We start from the raw sequence: 26,786 nt of genomic DNA on the forward strand, positions 1-26,786 counted from the left end.
GCTCAGAGCCTCAAAGGGATTTACACAATTTTAATCTCCCAGTCCCCCACTTGGCACTGTGTGTCTGGGCTGGCACTAAGCAGAAGCCCATGGAGGCTAGGCATTAATTGCTGTGCAAACAAAAAGAGCAGGTCACAGGTTCAAAACAGATGAAGGAAGCCTCTTAAAGCATGGAACCTTTTGGCACAGGGTGCTGGGCAAGAAAAAAGCTTGTGCCTTGAAGTTCTCTAAGCTCTACTCTCTGCCCACCTTGAGCCAGACCAAAAAGCACGAGAGCCAAGTAAGAGCTTTTGGCCTTGCAGGTCAGGGAAGGTAAAAATCTTTGCCCTCAACACTCCTCTTAATTCGGACAACTACAACCCTACCACCAAAGCCCTGCAACCAGAGTTGGCTTTTTTCAGACCCCTCAAGCAGCTGTTCACAGCCCTCATCCCTCTTGCAACTGTAGATGCATTATATACTTCCCTCCTTAAAAGAACAAAGAAATAGCAAACAAACAAAGCTGAAACACTTGCACATTTTGCCCTCAACACCAGTGAGAGAGCTACATACAGAAGACACAGCTACTCAAATCTGCATCCTTCTTACCAGTCAAAAGAGCCCTGCAGTTTTGCAAACATACAAGAAAAGGAGTCTTCCCAGCTTCCTCAGCCCAGCTTTTGACTGATCTGCCCTCATTCTTGCTGAGAAAGGATATTTCACTCTCCCTTTCTGCTTCCCTTCTTTCAAAACATGGAGCTCCTTGCTAGGTAACTATTCCTAGCTATCAAATTCCCAGTTGGATGATTTGACAATCAGTGACAATATAATGTGTTTTTCCCATTGTAAGCAGGCTCTGCTCTATTAGCTGTGTCCTTATAATCAGATCCATCATAAAAGTACACACAATTGATACATTTAGAAATTTATCAGGAGCACACACACACTAAACCACCCAACAATCCCATCATGGAGATACTTCATTCAGAACATCGGTTTTCAGTGATATTAACCTAAATTAATTTAGACATCAGGATAATGTTAAAATAGATTAATACTACTTCTCTCCAAACCCACACATTCTCTTCTTCCAGTATCAAGTCATTAGTACAGTACCTGGGCAGGTTTCCAGTTTGGTGTTTACAGTGACTGGTGAAACACAGATGATAATGCAGCTGCTTAGACACTGATCCATCCTTTGACCCAAGCTCGTTAGAGAATAAAGCTGAGAATTCTGGGATGATAAACTTAGAACCTACCCTTCCCAGGATGTCAATAATGCAGCTACATTTTCCCATTATTTTATTATATTATCCCAGAGAAGACATCTTCATGGAAAAAACATTTAAAAACTGACCAGAGAGTACTAAAAGAAACACCTATTTTCCAGTCACACATATTTTCTACCCACACTGCTGTTTTTTGTCAAACTTCCTGCTCACACAGAGTGAGCAGACAAAGGAAAAGACTAAATATATGTCAATACAGTGTAATCACAATGCTGTAGTCTTTTAACACTATCTTATTAATATATCTATTCAGATCTGTAAATACTTTTTTTAGATTTATTTATTTTAGCTGTAGATACTGGAAGTCCTTATATAAGGAAGAGGAGAACTTTCAGTTAAAACATTTTGCTCTTGCAAATGAACCTAAACCCAAAAAGCAACACAATGTGTGCACAGAACAGCAGAGAGAGAAAATTTACAAGAAATCCTTGCTTGCAAAACATTTTGAATACCATGAGTCTAGTAACCATAAAGCACATTTTTCTTTACCAAAATTTATTGTTTTTTTAACTGGTGTGCAATCAAGTCACATGCATGCCATGTAAATGAAACAGGATTCATTCAGAGGATGTACTTTATGTGCAAGAACCAAACATGGCATCACTTATTTCAGCCCCCAGTGCTGACATCTCTCCATGGAACTGCACCAGCAGTAAAGTAATAGGCAACAGAAACTACCACAAAACATAAAAACCAGCTTAAGTTGTACTCACTGTAATTTGGGAAGCATCCATGAATTGCAGGCCGAAGTAATCCGTTTCTACAAGGTCCAAATGATACACAATCTGGTCAAACAGCTCCTGTCCCTTTGCATTTTTCTGTAACAGAAAAGAAAACGCTTTTTGTAAAAACTGGTCAGTGTGGGTTTGTTTGGGTGTGTTTCTTTTCAAGTTCAAACATGTGAGAAGAGATACACAAAGGAAAATAATATCAAAAGAGCAATTCTATTTAGTCTGAAGAATTGCATTGACATTTCTCTTTATTTTCCTCAGGAAACAAACAGTGACATGCCTGCAGTGTTCTTGTCTGCAGCTAGTCCAACAGCATCAGATTTCACTCTCAAAGCAAGCTTTCAAAATTCATATTAAAAATGTACAAGAGAAAGGGAAGGGTTATGCCCTACAAGTGCCCTAAGTCACAGAGCCGTCATTTTATACCCCAGGAAGTCAGATTCTCCAGGAAAAGCTTGATTAACATACACTGCCTGAAATCTGCTGGCTATCAACAGCAACTGCAGTCATGCAGTGCCACACCACCACTGAAACTGCAAAATAAATTCTGGAGAGCCTGAACACTTAAAGAGCACTGTGAAGAAAGTACATGGGATTTGATAATATTTCATTTATGTTGCCAATTGCCATAGCATTTACAGCCTTTAAATGAAGAAACAAGGGCCAAAAAAGATGCAAATCTTACTTGGCATGCCATCTGAAACATGCAGCCATGGAAATAAAAGTTAACAACTAAAACCCCAACTATGGCCTGCAGGTAAGGATAGAAAACTTAGCAGATCTTGAAGGTAGGCTGCATTGGCCTGGTACTTGTTTTGAGGTTAAGGCAAGAATTTACATACTCAGTCTTCAACACTAGAAAACCAAAGTTTGAAGATTATAGGTGAGCTGAAGAAAAAGGCAATACCAAACCAATTTTTCACACAAATCCTGTTGAGTTACGTGGGGAACAAAGTTTTCAAGTTCTTGAGCAAAATCACCCCTTGGCCAAAAATACATGAGATTATCATAAATCTGAGTAAGAGACTGAAGCTACAGCTGTACTTTTATAGAGGGAAGCGCTGATCAGGATCCACTTTTGTGACTGCTGTCCCTCTTACACCTTGAAGGATTTTTTTTTTCATTTTCTAAAACTAACATACTAGGCATTTCCCCTTTACCCCAAAATAGAGCAAAATTCACAGTTAAGCATTCAGTTCCTTTAGTGTGGTCTTCTGCACAAAGGCACCATCATCATAACATGCAGAACTCCTGTCCAGGGTTCTAGGCTGTCTAAAATCAGTTTTTTTCAGCAACAGACAGGTTACACCTCTGTTTTTCCAAGAAAGTCAAGCAAGCACAGGTATAGGAAGCAAATTTTACTTAAGTTGTATTTTTTAGGGTTTTTTAACTAACAAAATAGAAGCACAGGAATTGAATCATATCAAATTCCAAGAGCGGAATTAAAGCTCCACAAAAGCTTAACAGCAACATTAAACTGTCATTGTAAGACACTGTTTCATTATTTTGAGGGAGGTAAGAGGAAGATAATAGACAATAGTAACCAAAGTTCAACATTCTATTAAAGGCAGATGAGACTACAATGGCCTCTTAAAACAGTACATTGCTAAGAAGTCATCATCTTTACTTTACAGTAATTGTTTTAAGCTAAACAAAAAGTATCCAGAACATTTTCTCATAAGGAATAAAGTCAGCACTTGTTAAAAGAAGCCAAATCAAAGCTCAACAAAATTTAAACAGATCTTGCTTAAGTGAGGGACGAGAAAACCCTCAAAAGCAATAAACAGCAGAACATGAAAAATTCAAAATGTAGGAAAAATGCACTTGATGCCCTCCTCTGCTAATGGTTGCTTGCTTTATAGCATTAACTACCAGCATATGTTTATCTTCCACTGCCACACACCCAATAGAAACCAGAGAGAGCACACTCCACCTTCTGTACCCGAGCAGTAGTTAATGTTTAACATGTGTTACACGCAGAATAGCTCTGCACTGCACAGCTCGACCATAAAATGCAGTATTACATACACAGCTTACAGGAGATTGTAACATTTAACTTGTCACTAAATGAGCTTTCCCAGCAACTTGTAGCCCTTAAATGATAAAGCTGCTGCAGCCAGCGAATTGCTGACCCAAAACTTTCTTTGGGATGGTGCACTACAGGGGGAGATAAAAGCGACTGACTCCTTTCCTCTGCTAACAGTGAAGGATTACCTGTTCTTTATTCTGCCTCATCACTGAGTGACAATCCAGCAGGTCAGACTGTGCACTAATAAATTAATGTGCACTGAAGGAAATGGGTGGAATAGTCAAAATAGAAGGCTTTTTCCTTAGGCATTACATATGCATGATAGTGGTCTCTAAAGCAAAAAAAATTCAATTTTCATTGTCGTTTTCTTCTCCCCTCTTCCAGACAAAACAGTAACCAAAAGACATGTTTCCCCTTTCAAAATCTTGTACCACATAAAGACAAGAAAATTATTTTGTACAGTAAAATTTTCATAAATTCCAGATCTAATAATCTGGAATTTAATAAATAATATTCTCTCTACAGACCTTTGACTTGTGCTTATTTTCCAAAGATACAGCTAAAACCCCCAACCGTAAACTAAAAATATTTTGCAGTCATACCTTGCTAGACAGACGGTTCAGAATTATCAGATGTAAATGGCCTGCATAACTTACATCTCACAAAATGAAGTACATGGCAACAAACAGTATGCATATACTAGTATATAGAGTTGCTGTTTTGCGGGTATGGAAGTTACTATATCTGGGAACAGTGATGAAAGAAAAGTTGCAAAACCTTATTGAGTTGGGTGTTTTTGTTTGTGTCTGTTGGGGTTTTGGTTTTGTTGGTTTTTTTTTTTTGTCTTTGCTTTCTGTTTTGGTAGGGGGTTGTTTTTGGGTTGGGAGTTTTCGTTTGGGTTTTCTTGTTTTGTTTTGAAACATCAGTTGAAGCACTGCCAGTTTCTGGTGGAGTGTTCCTTGGAAAACAGGAGAACTCGTGTGAGCACCATGAAACCTCACAGGCAAGCACCGGGAGGTGGGCAGGAACTGTTCAGCTTACAAACAAAACTACAGCTGCAACCTAAGGCATAACTGAGGCAGGCACTTGATGAACACAAAGACTCAATTACACCAGCAGACTGGGAACCTCCCTGATAGTGAGCAATCACTGAGAGAAAAGAGAAAAAGGAAGTTTATCATGTCAGTCACCCCTGTTCCACCTAACATTTATGTGAGTTTTGTCCATCTTTCATTAAAGCCATTCTCAAATAAACCCCCATATCATCTTCCTTGGGATCATGAATCACATTCAGAGAGAATTCTTACGTTAAATGAGAACTCACTGCAAATCCTACAAGGACTCCAATTGGGATGGGTATAAAGCACCTTGCACAATAACAGTGACAGCTCCATGGCCCACATTTCAAGTAGGCTACATTTTCTGCTGCCAGAGAGTTCCCAGTCTCAGGGCATCTATGGAAATTCTTGTCAGCTAAAACATGGCAAAACAAAGATTAACTTCTCTGACTAGAAACTCTTCCAGACTTGACATGGAAATGGGAAGAGATTTTAATGTGTTTCTGTTAGACATGAAGGAAAGAGAACACTGATCAGCCAGGGACATTTTACACCAACAGGCCCTGTCTAAACAAGCTGGTTAGTGTTGATCTTGGCCAATCCAGAGCTCTTTGAAAGGTTTTTGCCAAAGGGCATGAAAAGTGGACACACATGCCAGAAAAGTCCCATTTTAGTGCAGATACAGTGCAAGGATGCTGGTGATCACTCTCAGAGCACACACAAGCAGAGCTGGAGAGCTTCTGCCCACACTTTCCCCAAACCCAAGAGCAGTTACCTGAACCCAAGTGGAGAGGCTGAAATTCTTGAATCTTATTAGAGAGCTCAGACTGCAGGGCTACAAAAAATCTATTAACAGATTTCAGAACAGTTGAAGCTCTGCTTGGGAAAACAACCTGTCAAATAGGACAAGAGGTACACGAAATAGTCTGCCAGCTGACAAAATGACAACCAAAATTAAGGAAAATAAGCTACCACCAAGAGAAAAGTCAAAGCCAATTAGCTTTCCAATCAAAGCCAATGCACCTCAAACTGAATAGTGAGTAGCAACAGCAATGGGTAGGTAGGGCAGGCTTAGTTTCTGTTTTGAAAGAAAGCACAAGATTATGTATTCTGCAATATGTTAAATATTTTTTCAGAGTGGGCTGCTATGGTCTGATGGCCAGTCACTCCAGGTCTGAGCTTCTAGTAAATCCTAAAAGACACCTCTTGTAGCTGGCAAGTCTCACCTCCACAGGCCTGATACTGCCCTGCTCTGATGGCACCAGCATTTCCTCTCCTTGGCACCTCCTGAAAACAACAGTAGCTCAATATGTTCTGCTCCATCCTCTTACACCTGAACTGTTATTAACTCAATTTTCAAACCTAAAGCTCATTTCAAACTTAAGGCTTTAGCTGTTGGCCATACTGCTTAGCAGTGAGAAATCGCTTTGCCTTTTAGCAGTTCACTGGCAGTGCTGTCTCCAAGTGTCTCAGACAGGCTAAACATGCATAAAAGCCATCTGTGCTCCTAATTAGCCTTGACTCCTGGTGCTCAGTTATCATCTGTCCTTTAACTTGCTTTCTTCTGGATAGTCAAGCCCTCAGTGGCTCAAACACACTCAGCTGTACTGAAAGCCAGCAGCATTTCCATAATTTTAAACACAAAAATGCAAGTGCTCTACATTCATATAAATCCAGGGTATCTAACAGCTTCAGCCAAGTACATGTTGGAGGCCATGGCTGGGCTTGCAAAAGCTGCACTGAAAACCATGTCACCCATCCCAGCACTGCTGCTGCAGGCAGTATGGTCAAAGTCAGCCACTTGTGTTCAAACTCCAGTGTGCAGGCTGCCATTCAGAGAGGACACTCTGGCAGAGGGCACACTGCAAACCACCCATCGCCTTGGTGCCTGCCCCACCCTCCTCTGGTGGCCTAATGGTGGCCTTCCACATTTGGAAGAGTGGGGAAAGAGCTGCATTTTTTGTGCTTGAAATCATGCAAATACTACTTCATTTTCATAAAATCAGTGCTAACTGAAGAAAAGCAAGTTATTTACTAACACATCCTACTTCCATGAGGCTGGCCAACTGCTCAAGCTGCAATGAAGATGTCAGGTTATTTTCCAACCAGCCAACCACTGACTTAAATTTTCAGTTCTGGCTACAAGCTCACTTGAAAACGGGACACTGTTCAAATAACCATTAAGCCTCTCACCCTGTCATGGCAATAACACCAGTACTGCTTCAGAGCCTGCTACTGCATGCAAATTATGTTTAAATGTAGTACAGACCACAGAAACAAGCAGCTTTGCTGAATGTGCCCAGAAGAAAATGCAAGTGATGACGCATGTGAACTTTTATCTGAAAGAGAACAAAATTCATTTTACTTCCTTTGAGAAATTAGCTGAAAATAAGAGTCAAAATCCCCTTAACTTCCCCCTGCATAAAAAACTCAAACCAGCAAAAAATGCCAAATGCATACACACACCACCAAGCCCTCAGCCCTTCATCCGCAGACAAAAACATCCCAATAATGGTATTTACTTATTGTAACCTTGAAAGAACAAACATTTTGCTCCCAGTCATTTCTGTCAAACTAAAAAATTGCTATTTCCTGAGCCAAAGCAGCTTAGAAGGAAAGTTAAAGAACCCCTTGGAAAATGACAAAACACCAAAGCAAAAAGAACCCCAAATTCCTACAAATAATAAACCAAGCCAACAAACCAAGCTGCTTCCATCAAATTACTCTCAAAGCCCATGGTAAAAGTCTCAAAAGCTGGGACTGTCACAAGTCCCATCCCATCAAGGGGATGGAGGGAGCCTCAGATAAGCACACAACCACTTCAGAATATTCTCTCTGTGGGCAGATTGGCCAACAGTGCAAGCTAGCTGGGATCCTGCAACCAAGATGCCAATGAGAATTTGTAGAGAGTCATTAAGGAAAAAAATCCCCTAACAGTGGGTATAGTAAATCTCACCATTGCTGCACAGCAGCATTTCTTAACAGCAGGCAGACTTTCATCTCTCCACCAGCTACTGACAAGAGGAATCAGTGTTCACTGGAGGAGAAGCCTGGACAAGGACAAATAAATAGATCACTGTATTTTATATGCACCAAGTCTCTGCATAAACCCAAATGGCACTGGGCTTCTAGTCAGATCCCAGTACATTTACCATGCTAGTGTGACATTGAAAAAGTCTCTTGCACTGGCCTATGCTTTCTACCTGTTATGTAAGGGCAGTCACTTGTCAATAAAAAATAAAACAAACAAATTTTAAAATGGCCCAAGAACAAAAAAGTAGCAATAAAAACAAATAAACAAAGCAAAGAAAACCAAGAAATCCAAACTACCAAGAACTAAAGGTGGAGAAGGATGAGGCTTTTTTCGAGCTTTGCAATAGGAGGAAAGAAAAGATTTTTCATTATTCATAAAGTACAAACTCATTAGGATGAATCAAAGATTGAGTTGGCAGCACAGCATTATTGAGAATATACAGACAGGAGAGCAGAGAGGGAATTACCTTAGATGCAAACAATCTCCTAAAGAGTCCAAAGCCATGTCAGGAATCTCTCACTGGAGAGCTTCCTACACACAGTAACACAAACATAAAACAGATCCAGGAAAGTCAGGTGAGATTTGAAGGGAGAGTATGGGGTTTCCTTTGCCACTTCCCACATCCCTGCTTCCAGTCACTTCCTTCCTCACCTCTCAATCACATTCTGTCTCTTCCTCAACTGGACAAGTGAACCAAACTTATAAAATGATCTGAACAATGCTAACTTCTCCTGAAGGCTGGTTTTGCATGGTTGTTTTTGAAATAGGCACTTCTGCTAGCTGAATTTTACAGAACAGCCCTTCAGAAACTGATTATTGTAGCATATCCAGAGGCCCAGAAGCCTGTTTTGCTGCTGAAAAAAGGAGCATGAAACTACCATGTCTCAAGCCCTACATTATCTGGAAGGGATAATTTCACCACTTGCTTAGTTTTTTTCAGAGAAGATGGGGCTGTCCCAGGCTGGACACAGCTGATTTCAGTCATCTCCACAGCAGACCCACTGACCACTGGGGGGGTGAGGGTACAGAAGTTAGGAAGGAGTGGATTGGAGTTAGGGAAAGAGTCAGCTTTATCTTGACCCATGAGCCTTTTAATTCCCATTTTTAATTCTCCATTTTTTCTACCCCCAATCTGCAGACAGGATGAGGGGCTGGGGAGGAGCCTGGCTGATGGCTAAGGCTGACCCACTGCAGTGGGGAAACCCTTATGCAGGGCAATTTCACATTTCCATCACTCATCTAAAGGGCATGCTGCCCTTGAAGAATCTTTAATATCTCCAAAAGTCACGTGAAGGACAGGCAGGTACTGCCATGGTGGGTGCCCTATATGTGCAATTACTATTGTCAACATTATTACCAGCAGTGACATTTTTATTTTATTAGACTCAGAAGAGGGTGAGGTTCTGCTCATTGTCCCTATCACCTGCATGTACTACTGGCAACACAGATCTCTTCCCAAGAGAAAAGCACTGTCAGCACTTCTAAATGGGATCCTCAGGCAACAGATAAAAGCAATCATCAGCCACAGAACACAGCAGTAAAAAAAAAAAAAAAAGCCCCCCAAAAAAAATCCTTAATTGCAACTTTATGTTCTGGAAGTTAGTCTGGACTCCTGTCATTCAGGAACGGACAGGTTACCCCATCATAATTATACATTCAGAGGCACAATTTAAAAAAGGGTTACTTGTATGTAAAGAAGATTCTTTTTCACCCCTAGAATGCCAGCTCCCTCTCCTGACCCACTTGGAATATTACATGCCCCTCAAACACAAAGTGGAGGAAACACAAAGTAGCTAGGATAAAGAGAACAAAAACCTATGCTGAGACTCCTTAACCTACACGATTTCACTCAAAATAAAATTTACAGTTCTGTATTCTCAGAGGAAGAGGCATTATTTGATAAAGCTAAGCTACTGGCATTGAAGTGGAAGCCACCTCTTTGAGCTGATACCATCAAACACAACACAATGCTATGCTTTAGGCTGCCCTTGCCCATTGCCCTCCTGCACAAATCATGATGGGATAGTGGTGCCATTTTTTGGGAGAGCTAGAGAAAATTCTAGGTCATGAATTTAAACTGTACTTGAGAAATAACATGGAACACTGGCATAAGATGACATTAAAAAGAACAAGGAGAAATAGGCAAGCACTATCAGAAGAGCTCCCAGGAGAGTTTAGCAAAGACTCTGCACTTTCTTATGCTAATGCAGTACCAAAGTTTCAAATGACATCTTTGCTTTCTTACACACCTGCATTTGAATGCTCCAGGAGTAGAAACAGTTTTAAACAGATGCAATTGTACAAAGAGAATTTTCCTTATAGACACATCCTTCATATATAATTCACATGTATGGGTGCATGACTCAACTATTTTCAATTTTTTAAACTTGTTTTTAAATAGGACACTTTTATGACTGTCTACAATAAAGCAGTTTACCTATAAGGCTCTACTGGCAACCTTGCTTCAGAATAAATGTAGTTCAGACCAGCAGTAATGGCCAGTCAGACACACAAGCAACACAAGTAGCTGTACTTGACAAAAATGAAGGCTGCAGGGCTCCCACTCTCCCAGCCAGACAAGTCACAGGTTCCTGACTCCTACCCAATAGGTTTGTCAGGGCAGCTGAATGCCTTGTAAAGAACTGGCTATAGGGGGAAGTTACATCAGCTAAAAATCACTCCTAATTCAAGCTAACAGTGCTTCCAAACCCCCTCCCCACACAAACGACCACACAGCACAGCCTGGAGTGGCCCTTGTAGCCAAAAGCTGCTTCCTAACACTGGTATCCAGGCAAGGAGGAGGCCACGAAGCTGTGCTGTGGCTGGAAGGCAAAACCCAGGACAGCTGCTCTAGGAACTGGTATCTTACATAATGCCTTAAAGACTGTCACTTTGGGTGCAGAGAACAGAATCCCCACAACCAAGTGCTGACCCATAAAAGCAAAAAGGTGCAGATTCCTTTAGTACTATCACATCAGGTGATGCTGCATGAATTTACTTTTCTGTCTGGATAAAGCAAAAAATTCCTTAGAACCACTCCTCTCCTCCAGCATAAACCTGCACATTGTTAATGCTCGCATAATTCATAGTCAATTATTTCTATGTCTTTTTTTAAATTTAATAACATCTACTACTTGTGGTACTTTTCATAGCACAAAATTAATTCCACATGCATGCTAGCATTAGAATGAATTACCTATATTAATTACCCTATAATGTGCTAAACCTTCCATATAAATCATATTTATTATTAATCACCCTGACAGTTACAGCCAGTAAAAGAATTTCAAAGATGTGAAACAGTAGCAGTGACCAAAAAAGGGAGTTTGGAACTTGAGGACGAAGCTCTAATGTGGTCTCTTCCTCAGAAGATCTATGGATTTAAAAATGCAAAGAAACTCTTTTTGAAGTTGTTTATTCAGACAGCCAACTGACTTCAGTATTCTTCACTCTTTGTTCTTTCATATTCTAAGTCATAGTCTTCTCCAAAGAATCAACCCCAATTATTTGCTTCTCTCTGAAGAGACCCGAAAATCCAGAGATTCAGAAAAATCAGTAAACTCTCTTAAACTGCAGGTTTATAATCAGCAGATTTAAAAACAGAGGAAGACCAGGGAAGTTTGCCAGTAAAAGTATTTCATTTAGTGGACAGCCAAGAAGACAATTATTTTTAAACACAAACATAATTAGACAAGTATATGCAATTAAAGACAATCACTACAAATTACATTTCCTTTCAAGAAAGACAATATACAAGATGAAAAGTGATGTGGTTCTTATTCAAAAAACTTCATTAGAACAACCATAAAAAAGAATAAACAGCAGTTCAAGTTAATAGAAAACACCTCTCACAGACCATGCTACTGCTCAGTTAAAACCAATGGCAGAGCTAGGTTTATTATAATGAAGTTTAGCACTCTAATCTTCACTGCTGCCAAGGAATTACATGACAAGATAAATTCTCTTCATACTATAGTATTTAACTTCTTGCTCTTTTATAAATATTCAGATCTGAAGGACAAGTGAACACCTTATTGTACTGAAATAGGCATGGCAGCACAACACTCTGTTTATCCTCATTCTAAAAGACGAACAAGGACTCGAGTCTGGGTTTTTTTCCTGAATAAACTTAGAAGTTCTGAGTGTTAATATGAGGAGCAGAAACATTGGGTTTTAGCCAAAAATGATTTGTTGATATTTCATGCCAACCAACAGATCATCCAATCAAGTTAGAAAAGAGGCTGAGAAGATAAAAGCTCTCATTATTAACAGAATCTCTGACCCCAGAGTCAGTATGCAGAAAAGCACAGTATTCAGCAGAATCTGGAAAAGTGATGTTGTTGAAGAAGTGAGAAAAGAAGAACCACTAATCTGCATAAGTGTCAGGCTTCTTTCTTGTCAGGTTCCCTGCATGCTGCAGTTTTTGCTGCCTACTTGGAGGGAGTGTTGTGTGCCAGCACTTCCTCTGGATGCAGTTTAAAAGACAGCCTTCAGAAACTTTAAGGCAAAGACACAGATGAAAACACATGATCAAAGGTACATGTACATTCATTCCAGAGACTATAGAAAGACTTGCAAGAGCCAGAAAGCTGCCCCACATATGGTTTGATTTGAAAATCCAGCAATGCAGCTTTTAGTAGTTTGCAGGAAGGTTTGAGTTTTGTCTTTTGTTTCCAGGGTCAGCTACCCTGCCTGCTCCAGGCCATGAAATGAATTCCGGATGTTTGCACAGCAAAGGGAAGTAAAACAGAATCAAAAAAACTCTCATGGAAACTAAACCCCAACAGCATAAAGGAGTAAAAAAATATAGTAAACAGCTTTTCATCTGCCTTATTATGCATCTGTATTAATAACATCTCAATAGGAACTTGCATGTTTAATTCAGACCACTAGCCAAACCTAAGGAGACTCTGCTATTGCCCTAGTGTCTGCCAGAGATTCAGCAGAACTCATTAAACTGGTGACACTCCCAGTCCACTGTGACAGGCTAATGAGGCATTCCTTGTGGCTGGTTCCTTTCACCTGGGCACTTTACCTCAACACAAGTTTTGGTCTGCTTGACTACTTCTGCAATTTTTTTTTTCTTAGAGTCTGACTCTCAAGATAGATCAGACCTGACACTCCAAATTGGCCAGTCACAAATGGCTGAACTACTATCACCTCAGTTCTTTAAAATAACAGCTTCATTTTTAAGTGAAACTTCTTAATTTTTTTTTTTATTTCAGGGAAAAAAATGTCACTAAGGCCTTATAGTATGAATACATCAAAGTCCATATCCAAAACTCACTGCTACACAAAGCCACTTCACACAATAGGTTTTAGTTAAAGGGATAATGAACTACTTAAAATGAAACCACTTTGATGGCTCCAGAAAAGACTGTCCCACCAGTTCTTTACAGACAATAACAAAAACCTTCATTTATAAAGCAAACAAAATTGGTAACAGTCCCCTTGTCTCAGAAGAATTTCATTTCACAATGAAAGTGAACACAAGAGCAGAGAACTCCCACAAACTTGCAATACATCAATTAAATATCCAACAGAACTTAAACTATCAGCATTAATACCAAACACTCTGATGGTTTGAAAAGTCACTAAGTCACTGCTATTTTTCTGCCCTAACTCTGTTTTCTACCAGTAATCTTAGAATCATAGCATACCAGGTTGGAAGGGACCTCAAGGGTCATCGGGTCCAACCTTCCTCGGCAAAAGCACATTCTAGCCAAGATGGCCCAGTACCCTGTCCAGGTCAATTTTAAAAGTGTCCAGTGCTGGGGAATCCATCACTGTGCTGGAGAAATTATTAATATGAACAATGTTTCTCATTACCAAGACTTACAGACTTGGACAGAGTCAAGAGCAAATTCAGGCTCTTCTGTGGGGAAAGTGCTGCAAGCCAAACTCTGGCTGTAGGGACAGCTTCGCTGCCTGACAGCTTTCAGATGACACCAGCAACTCAGATGACTTCCAAGTCATATATATGTAGCCAGCAGAGCCTTTAATTGCAACCAAATCCAACACCACACTGCTGATGCAGGAAGAACAAGTGTCAACTCACTTGTTCAGCTGTGCTGATTCTGAAAGAGACAGCATGCCGTGAAGTTTATTCAGGCTGAGCAACAAAGCACATATGACTGTTGATACAGCCAGAGTCTGTAGACTAAGAGAGACTAGTCTTTCATCTCCCTGTATTGAAAATACCATATGCTGGGAGAAAACAAACAATTTAGATGAAGAGAGTGATAAGCTGAATGCTCACTCACCAATCACACACACTGAAGATTTTTAATTATGCCTTTTCATCTTGTATGAGAGACCAAGAAAAGTTGTTTATCTCGATTGTTGTTGGTTTTCAGCATGGTCTCCCACAACATTCCCACATCCACACTGGGGCACTACTGTCTAGATAGGTCAATTATTGATGTCTACATCACTGGTCTCAAAGGGAAGTGGGTAGTGAACACTACCTGGAGACATGCATTAATGGGAATTCCCTAAGGCATCTATCCTAGAACCTATCCTCTTCAACACCTGCATCTACCAAATGGAGGAAGAGATGGAACATATCACTTTTGAGAAGACACCAAGCTGGGATGTGCAGGTGACCTGTGTGAAGGCAGTAGCCAGGGACACTGCCAAGCCAGAGCTCAGGGAAGAGCTACAAAAGTGTTACAAGGCAGGGTCATATATCCTGTCAGGTTGACAGAAAGATCACTGCTGTGATGGGCAAAACAAATTCAGCTTGAAGAAGATTAACTTATCTTATTGCCAATTAATAAGAGCAGGATAGCGAGACCTAAAACCAGAACTAAACAAACTTCCCCCCCACTTTCTTCCCAGGCTCAACTTCACCCCAGATTCTTCTACCTCCTCCCTCACTGAGAGGGTCAGGGGAAAATGGGTAGTGTCTCTTCATTGCTGCTTCCTCCTCTTCCATTGTTCCTTCCTTCCCCTGTTTCAGGAGAGGATCCAACCCCATGGGATACACTCCTTCACTGACTTCTCCAGAGTGCAATCTTCTCAAGGTCTACAGCTCTTCAGGACTGGCTCCAGCATGGGATCATTCCATAGAGCAGTCTTTCAGGAACAGACTGCTCCAGCATGGGCTCCTCTCTCCATAGGGGCACAGTCTCCTTTGGGCATCCATCTGCTCCGGCTTTGGGTCCTCCATGGGTAGAAGGTGGATCCCTGCTCCCCCATGGGCCTCCATGGGCTCCGAGAGGGCCACGGGGCTGCCTCAGCCTGCTCTTCACCACAGGCTGCAGGGAATTTGTGCTCCAGTGCCTGAAGCACCTCCTGTCCCTCCTTCTCCAATGACCTTGGTGTCTGCAGGGCTGTTTCTTTCACAGTTTTCTTGCTCCTCTCACAGCTGCTGTGCAGGGCTTTTTTCCCCTTCCTAAATATGTTATCACAGAGGTGCTCCAACATTGCTGATGGACTCAGATTTAGCCAGTGGCAGCTCCATCTTGAAACTTGCTGGAACTGGCTCCATCTGACACGAGGCCAGCTTCTGAATCTTCTCACAGAAGCCATCCCTGCAGCCTCCCTGCTACCAAACCCTGCCACACAAATCCACACATGTGTGTAAACATACATATGTTTATGCCCTTTCGCAGACTCCACTGTCTTGACCTTGGTATGCACACTTCTCAAACATCACACACAGATTACTGGGCCATCAGTATGAAATTCAAAATAGCCAGGGTTCAGGGGGAGGGTAGGGAGTCTTGCTGTACTAGCTCAAGACAAGGTTATCTTAGATCTGCCATGCTCATCGTTACTGAAAGGCAATATTCTCTCTACTGACAGTATCACTGAACTCATGTCCTCAACAAGGCATAAAAACTCTCTCAGTCTCTGAGACCTAGGCTGTCTCCCCTGTTTGTCTCTCTCATCTTCCCTCCCCACTCCCAACTTTCAGAGGAGGAAATGATTCCACGCTTGTTATTCAATAACTCTGGGCATTGAATTAGAAGCCAGCCTTTTAACAGATGTAATATATTTACTGATACAAGCACAGTTGACCAACAAAGCACAGCTTCTTTTGATGTGAGAGCACTCTCTCCTTTCTGCTCAAACATTCCACACAAAGGGAAGTGCCAAGACACCATGGGCCACAGGGAGTCAGCGGGGAGTGCACACCTGCCTGCAAGCAACACCAAATGCTTTCCAGCTTCATTTTCACCACATCCAGGAGCTGTGAAATCTCTTGTGTTGGAAACCAGCCTTCTTCAGCCTCAGCTACTCTCTCACTCCCAGTGAATTCATTTTCCCCAGTGAATCACGAAGACACAAAATTTACAAACTACAATATGACAAATATTTAACAGTTTGAAACATTTTTAAAGCCTTATGTTAAATGTAAACATAGGTTTAGATTTATTATCTCCCAATCTATGTGAGTCATAAATGTTCCCACTTCCCCCCCTCCATTTAAGCTTCCTGCAAATGAACAGACGTAAGACTGACAGATTGTTGGTAACAAGCCTTTCCTGACGTGGTGTGTAACTCGTACTGAATTAATGCCATTTTGTTTACATGCAGCATTTAGAAGCAAAGCATTTTCTCAAGTTATGTTCCAGTTGTCTTCTAGTTTTCATCACTGTTAAATCTGCTGGTTGTTTTGTATTTTCAGGATAAACCATGATCTAGGGTGAGTATTAAACTGTAAGATTTGCTTGAAGCACAAGGGTAAGGGTAGACATCAAACTCAAACAATTATCTCTGTTATTCTCCTCTGAAGCACCCACTTAGTTAAGTGTAAGTGCATAAAAAATGGAAGCCTAACTACTCAAAACAAGCATTTTAAAAAAAATCCATTGGCACAATACATCTGGTTCCCAGGACACAAGATCAAACAATGATTTTCAGAAATATACATGTCTAACCAATTTGTTTTAAGCAAACACAAGAAATACTTAAAACATCATCTTCCAGAGAGTCACCAGTTGTCTTCAAGACCCTGGAAGGAATACAGATGAAGGAATGAGTTACAGCTTGTTCACCATCTGGATACAGGTGGATGCTTTCCTGGTCAGTAAGGTAACTTGACACTCCACTCCCCTCCTGAAGAGGTTGTGCCACAAGCAATTTGTTCTGGAGTAACTTCTGCACTTCAGTAAGCTCAGCACCCATTTCAGAATAGGAAGTCTGCAAGGTAACCACAGCAGAACAACTCTGCTAGAACTATGGCTAAGTTTCTTATGCTGTTAAATCTTAATACTAAAAACTAGGTTAAACATATCATTTTCGACTGCAGAGTGAGACTGACTCAGCAAAGACTAAAACGGGCTTAAAAGGCAAACCAAAGACATTGCTCCAAATTAAAAAAAAAACCCAAACAACTACAAGTAGTTCTGAACATATCCCATCAAGATGAATAAGAACTCAATGTAATATGTACTTAGTGGTGTTTTTCACTCACATTATTTGCATCATCCTTAGACACGAGGATTTACAAAAATTGCAAACATCTTCCTCCCTTTGGAAGATATCAGCAGGTATGCTGCACTATTTACAAAGCTTCACAAGGAAACCAGAACTGCCTTATTTACATGTCAGAACAAGCTGGTGCACATGTAACACTACATAATGGAACAGACATCACGTACCATACTTTTATCATACACTAAAATCACATCCTAATTTTTCTCAACAGATTTAGATGGCATCTGTATTTTTGTACTTCATAGCAGCCCAGCTATTGATCCTGTATTCTTTTAGCAGCATCTCTATGAACAGATTAAATATTATTCTGAAGTTTTCAGACAGGACAGGGGTTAGTGGAGACAAGAAATATTTTGTTCATATAATATCACAATATTAATATAGAAGCAGTGTTTTTTTCTGTATTGAACATGGTAGGCAGATCAGCTAGCTGACAGAGAAAGCATGCAATACCAGGAGTACACGTCCAACATCTCCCATGATACTGATCCAGAAACCAAAGGATGAAAGTCATTGTAGTGGAGCAGAGGAGAAAGACTTGGACCGAAAAAAGTGAAGGCTGCAGCTCTGTGTAGCATGGAAGAGTCAAGAGAAGACAGCAATAAAATGAAAAAGAAGGTAACAAGAACCACAGAAGCAGATGTAAATTTTGAAATGTATGAGGTACAGTTGAAAAATTCAACCTCAAGAAAAGTCAATGTGGAAAAAGACAGGAGACCAGCTGGCGATCATCTACTCCTACTAGCCCGGAACCCATACAGATCACCAGCATTAATACAACACCACCATTCTCTTCTAGATGGTATACCTACTGAGCCTTACAAGACCAGTTTAAGGTCATAAATTTATCTTGCTGCATGATCCTGCAATGCCCAGCACAACCCTGCCTTAATTATGCCTGGTTGGACACCATTAAGAAGATCTAGATGCTCATCTTTAGGACTTGCACAGCTACAAGACTTGTAAGGAGACATTCTGTTTACTTTTTGCCCAACACAGCTATTTTAATTTCAAGCTACTTAAGAACTTCTTCAATCACAGAAACAAATGTAAATATTGAAACTGGAGGGCCCAGAGGGGGAAGTGGATGGCATTAGAAAACTTAAGCACAAAAGATATTTACAAACAAATTTTCCAAAACCAATAAAATTATTGCATGGGTAAATAATTGTACTGCAGAACTGACTGCAATGAAAGAATCAAGGTACAGGAGGGAAAAGAGTTGGGCAATTAGTTGGCAGAAGGCCCTGCATCAACAGCCGAGGATTGCCCAAGCAACACACCTTCCAGACTAACAGCTCCAGAAATTGTGCAACAATCTCTGAAGTGCCACTGCCTCAAATCAGGAGAAAGGAAGCACAGCTCTCACACAACCCACTACCATGCTACAGCTTTCAAACACAAACTCATGAGCAACTCACTCAGATATTATACTTCCAGTTCACCCCATCTGCCCACTAAACAAGAGCCAGACTTAAATATTATCATAAAATTACTCTCAGTTTCAGACAACAGTATTAAGTGTAGAGGTATGGCATCCTACTTCTGAAAGGTAACAATTAAGCAGCAACTATGATGATGGGAGGGGGATAATCAGTGTTGTCCTAGTGAGAATGGAGAACTACTTCACATTAAAGATATTAAGCACAGACTATGTTGCTGCAGCAAGTCAATGTTTAGTCTCACAAAGTAAACTCAGCCTTTTGGTGTGAATACACCTAGTCTTTACTAACTCCTGAAGCCACAGACAGGAATTGCTAAACATATCTAAGAATTCTCAAGCTCTCAAGTTTCTTGCTTCCTGCTATGCTGAACTTGAATTGCCATCCATCAGTGACAGAGAGCCCTCATGGAAGAGATGTTGATTTTGTGAAGTAAAAGGAACTCAAGAGCAAACTGCTTCCGAGAAAATCCCAGCTCCCCAAAGCAGTCAAATGTGTGCATGGGTGCACATGTGAAGATACCCTGGCACACTTAAGATCCCATTTTCTCAGCCCCATTTCAATCAAGAAGATGATTGGAAGCAACAAAGCCTACAAGGATACTAAGGGTTTCCCAAAAGCTCTATAAGAATTTCATTACTAGGAGGGAATGTCTCATCATTACGGCAAAGATAAAAATAAAAACCAACAAAACTTGCTTAGCAGAACTCTGCCTAGACTTCCACTCCCTCTATAGGAAGAAAAGCCAGACTGTGATCTTGAGGTCTGAAATACTACCACGTTTTCCTAGGACAAAGCCCAAGAGACTACTGCTGCCAATGCTGAACAAAGCATTCTTGTTTAAAAGGACACAACTGTGGTTCTTTCTTTTCCCATCTCTTTCCCTACACACTGGAGGTAGATTCATTAACTGCAAAACTTGCTGCCTGGGCATGTTAAAGCATCTCCACTGAACTCAGAGAGATTTCACATCTATACATACACACTCCCAAGAAAAATAAAAGAAATACAAAATGAGATAATGTAAAACTATCAAAGGGCAGGAGGCTTCAACATATCCTTTGCCTTCCATATTTAAACAAAATAAGGACAGATGGATGGATGGATATCCATCCACCCCGCTCCTGAAAACTTGTATGGGAAGAGATCTCATGGCTTCTCTGGATAACCTGTGCTAGTGCTACACTACCTTCCCAGTGGAGTAAGTTTTCATAATGTTCACTGTAAACCTCTCAAGCTGAAAACAGGTCTGTGCTCTTGCTACATCATCTGTCACTACCGAGACAAGCTTGGCTCCACCATCTTTATAACTGCCCTTCAAATAGTTGCAGACTGTTAGTAGCTTACTCTACACCAGACAAGGCTCACTCCCCTCAGCCTCCCCTTGCAGGTCATGCAGACCACCCTGAGAACCACCCACTGAAACATCTGCCATTTCCTGACGTTTACTTTCCTAGTCAGCCCAAAAGGAATGTTCTTAGTAGAGGATCCTCAGTGCCAAGGACCAAGCAACAAGGATTTCCCATAATCTGCTGGCTGTACTCCTAATGTAGCAAAGCACCAGATTTATTGACAATGATGGCACACTACTGGTTAATATTTAACTTGCTTTCAACCATAATCCCAGATTCTTTTGAGCAGAATGGCCATCAATTCCCAGCTGCAGTGATTCATGGTATTGTAAAGCATCAGGTGCACCACTTTGCACTTCATGTTCTACTTCATGAAGCTTTTGATGGCCCAAGCGTTAAGTCTCTCAGGATCCCTCTGGATTTATGTTTTGCCATATGTCATGTCAGCCACTCCCACTAATTTAGTGTAATTTGCAAATATATGTCATCATCCAAATCACTACATATTGAAAAATATGGACCCCAGAATCAACCCTTGGCATACTGCACTCAGTCAGCTGCCAGCTGGATGCTGAGCTACTGATAATAGTCCAGCTGATTTTCAACCCATTAAGCAGCTTGTTCATCCAGCCCATACTTCCTTAGACCTCTAAATGTGAATGCAGTTGGTGGCATTATTCAAACCCTCGGTAACCTCAGAAGGTGACACTTCTGTCATTCATACAGAGAGCCATTTTGCCACAGTAGGCAACGAGACTGAGTAAGCACACTCTTGTTAAATGCATGCTATTAAGTAATAAATTCTTGACCATGCATTTACAAACTTAACCGATGTGGAAACAAGCCATGATCCTTCCAGGGATGGAAATAAGGCTGACTAGAGTATTACTTTCAGAATTTTGCTGCAGTTTTTTTTGCAGATGAACATATGATTAGCCTTTTCCTCCAATTTTTCCCTTATCTACTAGTAATTATGTAGAAACCCTTCCTGTTAATCTTCATTAGCCCTAACTCTGCTGGGCTTTGGCCTTTCATTTTTCATCCTTAAATACCTGAGTAATGCCTTCATACTCTTGTTGCTAGTCTGTTTCCACTTCTTACACATTCTTTTTCATAAATATTTTTGTTTTGTTCATAAAGAGGTCTCTTATTCAGTCAAGTGGGCTTTTCAGTTCCAAGTCCTGACGTACCTGGAAAATGAGATGGTGTTTTCTTGAGCTGTCCAACAGCTCAGATTTTCAAATTTCCTTTTTTAAGTCCTTTATCAAACACCTTCTCCAGGAATTCCAATTTAACAAATTCTCAGATAAGCAGGTCTTAGTCCAGTCCACAAGCCTAATTTTACCACCCAGCTTTCCAGCTTTCTCCAAATCCTGAACTCAGTCATCTCATGATCACTCAAGATCCACCAGACTCTTTCATCTTTGTTATATAATAGGGCAAACAGAGCATTAGCCCATCTGCTAGGAATTCATCAGCTGCAACCTCTAGGAACCTCCAACATCATCTGCCCGAATTTTTGAAGCCTTCTTAGCAGATTTCTGGATGGCTGAAAGCCTCTGTGATGACAATGGGCAGGAGACCTCTAGATGTTTTCAGAAAGCATTAACCACAATATTATAGGGCACACAAAGCAGATGATGGAGAAAAACAATAGCATGTGTTTACCAAGGATAAATCTGCTTGATCAACACAACTGACCACTAGGATGAAGTGACCTGAATCTGTGAACGAGAAGGGAGCAATCAAAGTTGCTCACTTTGACTAAAGAACTTTCAACATCATATCTGACAGCACCCTTGAATCCAGGTCTGTGTATTGATAGTTAACACATCTAGACTCTAGGTAAAGAAACACTGGCTGGATCATTTGGCTCAAAAGGCAGTAATTATCAGTCCATACTATACCTAAAGGAGAGTTCCTCAACTACTGTACCTAAAGTAGAGTTCCTCAACCAGAATGCATCCTCACTGAGATGCACACAGTGAGCTGAGGGGTCTAGTCACACTGAAGTGCAGGGCAGCTCCTCAAACTAACCCAGACAGGCTGGCAGAATGGTCCAAGAGGAACATTTCCCATGAAATTTTAACATGGCAAATGCAAAGTTCTGCGCCTGGGACAGACAAACTCCCTGCAGGGGTACAGGTTGGGGTTTGATTAGCTGGGAGCAGCTCAGCAGGAAAGGACCTGACACTCAGGCAAACCAGGAGCATGCCCAGGCAACAAGGAAGGCAACAAACTCACTGGACTGTAGCAACAGGAGCACTACAAGCAGACTGAGTGAACTCACTATTCCTCTTTACTCAACGCTTCTTAGATCACACCTGGAAGAAGGCAGCCAGTTTTAGGACAAGTTACAAGAAAGCCACTGATAACTGGAGGGGGTTCTGCAAAGGGCAGCACCTTCCCCATGAAGAATGGCTGAAGGAGGTGGGATTGTTTGGGCCAGAGGAAAGAAGGTTTGGGAAACAGAAGAGCAATCTGATAGCTAAGCAGAAGACACTGCAAAGATGGAGCCAGGGTCTCCACTGAGATGTATGGTAAGAGAACACGACACAAATCGACACAAAAAAGGTTCCAATTAGATGTCCTAAAAACCTTTTACCTTAGGGTTGCCCAGAGAAGTTGTAGCATGTTCACCACTGTTTTCAAGATGAGATGATATCCTCAGTCTGAATTCAAATAAAAAGTCTAAATTCAGTTTTGACTCTGCTTTGAGTAAGAGCTTGGAACAACACACATGACTACCAACTAAAAGCATCTAGAAAGGTCTCTAACAACAAGAATATCCTCTAGTCCTAAGCATTTTTCAGTTCAAGTTCCAATGAAGACACAAGCTTTGGACAGCAACTTTCTGTCTTTATACACCACATATTTTTTTCTTCCATTACAGAATTCCAAATGGTTTTATAACTTCAGGCTTTTACAGTTCAGTCACTTACAAAGTATCACCTTATGACAATTCATTATGGCCCCTAAATGTAACATAACACCAAAGAAAAGAAACTGAATTCAAAGAGGGAAGGAAAACACCTCTAAACATTAAGATACAAGATTTTTCTGTGAAAAAATCAGAATTAATACCTATAGCCACAGACAGAAGAAGGCATCTGAAGGTATTTCCAACATTTTAAAAGTACTTCTGTATTGAAAAGTACAGAAGCAACAGTCAGTATGTTGAAACAAAATACAGAGGAGAACACAGACCACAGTATCTCTCCACCCTTAAGAGAGGGGGGAGCACTCTTTCAATTCCTGATCCTTTCTGACAAGAGTAGAAAGGCTGATAAAAACACTGCACTGACCAGCAGTCAATAGAACAATGCTCAGAGATCTCTGTGCTAGATGGCATTTTCTGGTGGAAAGCAGAAACTGCCTTTTCTGCAGAAGGCAGAAATAACTGATTTCAAAATAATAATGAACAACTCACAAGGATCTCAATCTGCAGACAAGCCATGAAGCATCTGTTTTACTGTGTGTCTATACATCTGTCCTGGAGGGCCAAGGCAGGAATCTTCCTGCCCTCTTAAAAACTGAGGGGTCTACATGCTATGTATAGGTATAACTACACCCCAGCAACACAGACCTCAAAAATGCCAGCTGGCTTTCTCCTCACAGAGGTGCAGATTGGTCTGGGACCCTGAACCTGCACAGCCCCACTGTCAAGCAGGCTGCAGTCAGAAAGAGGCCTTGCACTGCTGATGCCAACCAATTTTCCATGTGCCTTTTTTTTTTTTTTGTTCAAAACTTCTACTTTTAAAATGGAAAGTCATCTATTTATTTTCTTTTGTCAACACATAATACCAGAAAAGCAAAGCTGCTTTCATAACCAATCATTATACATGAGAAAAGTTACCACTGAAGTGGAAAAGAGCTATATCCAAAATAAATCCTCATAACAACACAGTGGTGCCTCAGTGAGATAAATACAAAGGGAAAAACTCCCAGAATAAAAAGCAGTCCACTCCAAGAAAGCAGTTTAAGTAAGCTCTTCCACAGTATTGCATTCTATCTCTACTAATTACCAGCAAGCAAATTCACATTAAAAGAAAACAAAGAAAAAATCCTTCTGACACACAATTTAGGTAGTACATTCACTTAGAACAAAGGTCCTGGAGAAATATTTTTAAAATTTATGTATTTTTCCTCAGTATACCTTAGAGGGAGATTGATTTCTCTAGAAAATGGCATAGCAAATAGTATGAAGTCAAATGTTTTTACAAGCTAGGACCCTATTTATATACTATATCTTCAATCCTACTACTTAAATAAAAAACTAAATACTCTTGTGCTACTTTCTCCAGCTTGTGGCCTCTATCAGAATAGGAGAGGAGTGCTCTTTTTCTACAGTTACAATGAATTGCTTTTGCAAATTCTCAGTATTTCAGGTTTCAAATTAAAATACTTGGCTTCTCTTCACAGGAGAAGTTCATATGAGATGTTGCACTGCTTTTGTTGGCTTTTCCCTTTTCCTTGGACAAGGACATTTCAAGTATTTTCACAGGACATATTACTTTCAAGGTTTCCACAGAGACCCAGGTCTCCCATTTAAGAGTCAAAGCACAGAAGATGTATCTGAGAACAGGACTAAGACACATGTTATATAATGGCAAACATTCCCCATCCTATTCCAGCAGACCAATTAACCCAAAGATTGAAAGGAAAACTACAGGTGAAGCATCAGCCTATTTTAATGTGTTCTCAAAACATAAATTTTCCTAAATACCCTCCTAAACAAGTTAGAGAAATGTAATCTAAAGTACAATTATGTGGGGACACATACCTTGATCAACTGTACTCACAAGACAGCAGCTAAAAAACCAGGAGATGGACATTTTAAGTTATTTCTTGGGTGTTATTCTTTCCAACAGTTTTAACTGTTGGCTTGAATGACAAACACTGGCTTTTAAAATTTATAGATGGTATCAAGACATAGGTGAAATAACTTAGGTGAAAGTGTTCAAAATAAACAATTCTGTACCAAGATTTCTTTTTTAAAGATTAAACCCAGAAAATCAAAGCAGCACTAGTAAAGAAAGCATCAATCAAAAGAGGTTCCAACATTAAAAAAAAAAAATCCATTAGACATAAGATACCATAGAAAGAAGATAAAATCAAGAAAGCAGTAGAGCTGAGAGAATGGGGTGCTCTCAATGGATAAAAATTCCTTGTAGTCAATACTAGACTGTTGCCCAAAGAAGCAGGTTCGATTTCCTTCAGGAATGCTGTCCTCCTAGGAGGGTTATCAGTGAAGTCTCTGGAAAGCAATTACAGTTCCTCAGTGCTAATAACAAATCACAACTGGAATCCCATACTCGGTTTGGAGCACCGTGTTTACAACTGCTGTCAGAAAAAGAGAAAGCACCCAAGAGAGAACTGCAAGGACAACAGTTTTAGCAAACATGGCTCATACAGAAGAAAACAAAACAAGGCTGCTTGAATGCTTGTCTCAAAAATGCTTCCATCTAAGAACACAGCCCAGTCACAAGAGTCTCCACGCTCACTCCTTCAATACACCCAAGTGCTTTATGAAGAGGACAGCAATCAGCGATGTTCTACATGGAACAGGAAAGTTTGAACTTGCAGCCAAGCTTATTTAGACTAGGAAAAATTTTAATAGTTAGAACAGTAAAACAAAGGAGCAAGATACCCAAGGATGGAGTGGGATCTCTCTTGCCTTTGACGATTTGCAAGAGCTAGACTGACAAATACTCCAAAGAAACTTGATGCCGCCCCAGTATCCTGGGCAAATGAAAAGTATCACTTGCATTTCTGTGCTACAAAGTGACTCAAAGTGACTTGGGAGTATGAGGACCATGATATCTTCAGAGTAAATATCTTCAGAGTAAACTGCCCACGTTAGAAATGGAAATCAGATTGGTTGAGGTTGGAAGTGACCTCTGAATATCCAGTCCAGCTACCCTGCTCAAACAGGGCCAACTACAGAACTCTGTCCTGGACTGTGTCCAAACTGCTTCTCTGTCCATAGATGGAGACTCCATGATCTTTCTGAACAACCTATTCCAATGCTGGGTCATTCTTACAATAAAAAAACTTTTCCTGATGTTCAGATGGAGCCTCCTGTGTTTCAGTTTGCACCCAGGATATCTGGTCCTGTTGCTGGGTGCCACTAAAGAGAGCCTGTTCCCATCTCTGCACCCACCTTTCAGGTATTTAAACACAAGTTGCGTGTGCCATCCGTGTGTCCCTGCCCAGCCCACAAGACTTCGCTTGTACAGGCTAAGCAGTCCCAGCTCTCTCAGCCTTTCCTCCTATGAATGCTCCAGTCAGTTGATCACTTTAGCAGCCCTTCATTCAGCTCTCTCTGTTATTGGAGAGAGCTTCATTCAGTCTCTCTCGTACTGGGGAGCTCCGAGCCGGGCCCAGCACTCCAGGTGTGCCATCCCCAGTGCAGAGCAGCAGGG

General features: G+C 40.8%; 1 protein-coding gene across 2 annotated transcripts in view; it reads right to left on the minus strand.

Annotated features, from left to right (window-relative positions):
* EPB41L4B (erythrocyte membrane protein band 4.1 like 4B) overlaps positions 1 to 26,786 on the minus strand; it is an 82,818-nt gene that overhangs the window by 29,603 nt on the left and 26,429 nt on the right. For both annotated transcript variants that reach the window (XM_050971160.1, XM_050971161.1), the window contains exon 2: positions 1,982 to 2,086. In XM_050971160.1, coding sequence (XP_050827117.1) covers positions 1,982 to 2,086 — 105 coding nt within the window. The remainder of the gene's footprint in view (positions 1 to 1,981; positions 2,087 to 26,786) is intronic.

Source organism: Serinus canaria, chromosome 2, assembly GCF_022539315.1.
Source record: "Serinus canaria isolate serCan28SL12 chromosome 2, serCan2020, whole genome shotgun sequence".
In the NCBI taxonomy this organism is placed as follows: Eukaryota; Metazoa; Chordata; class Aves; order Passeriformes; family Fringillidae; genus Serinus; species Serinus canaria.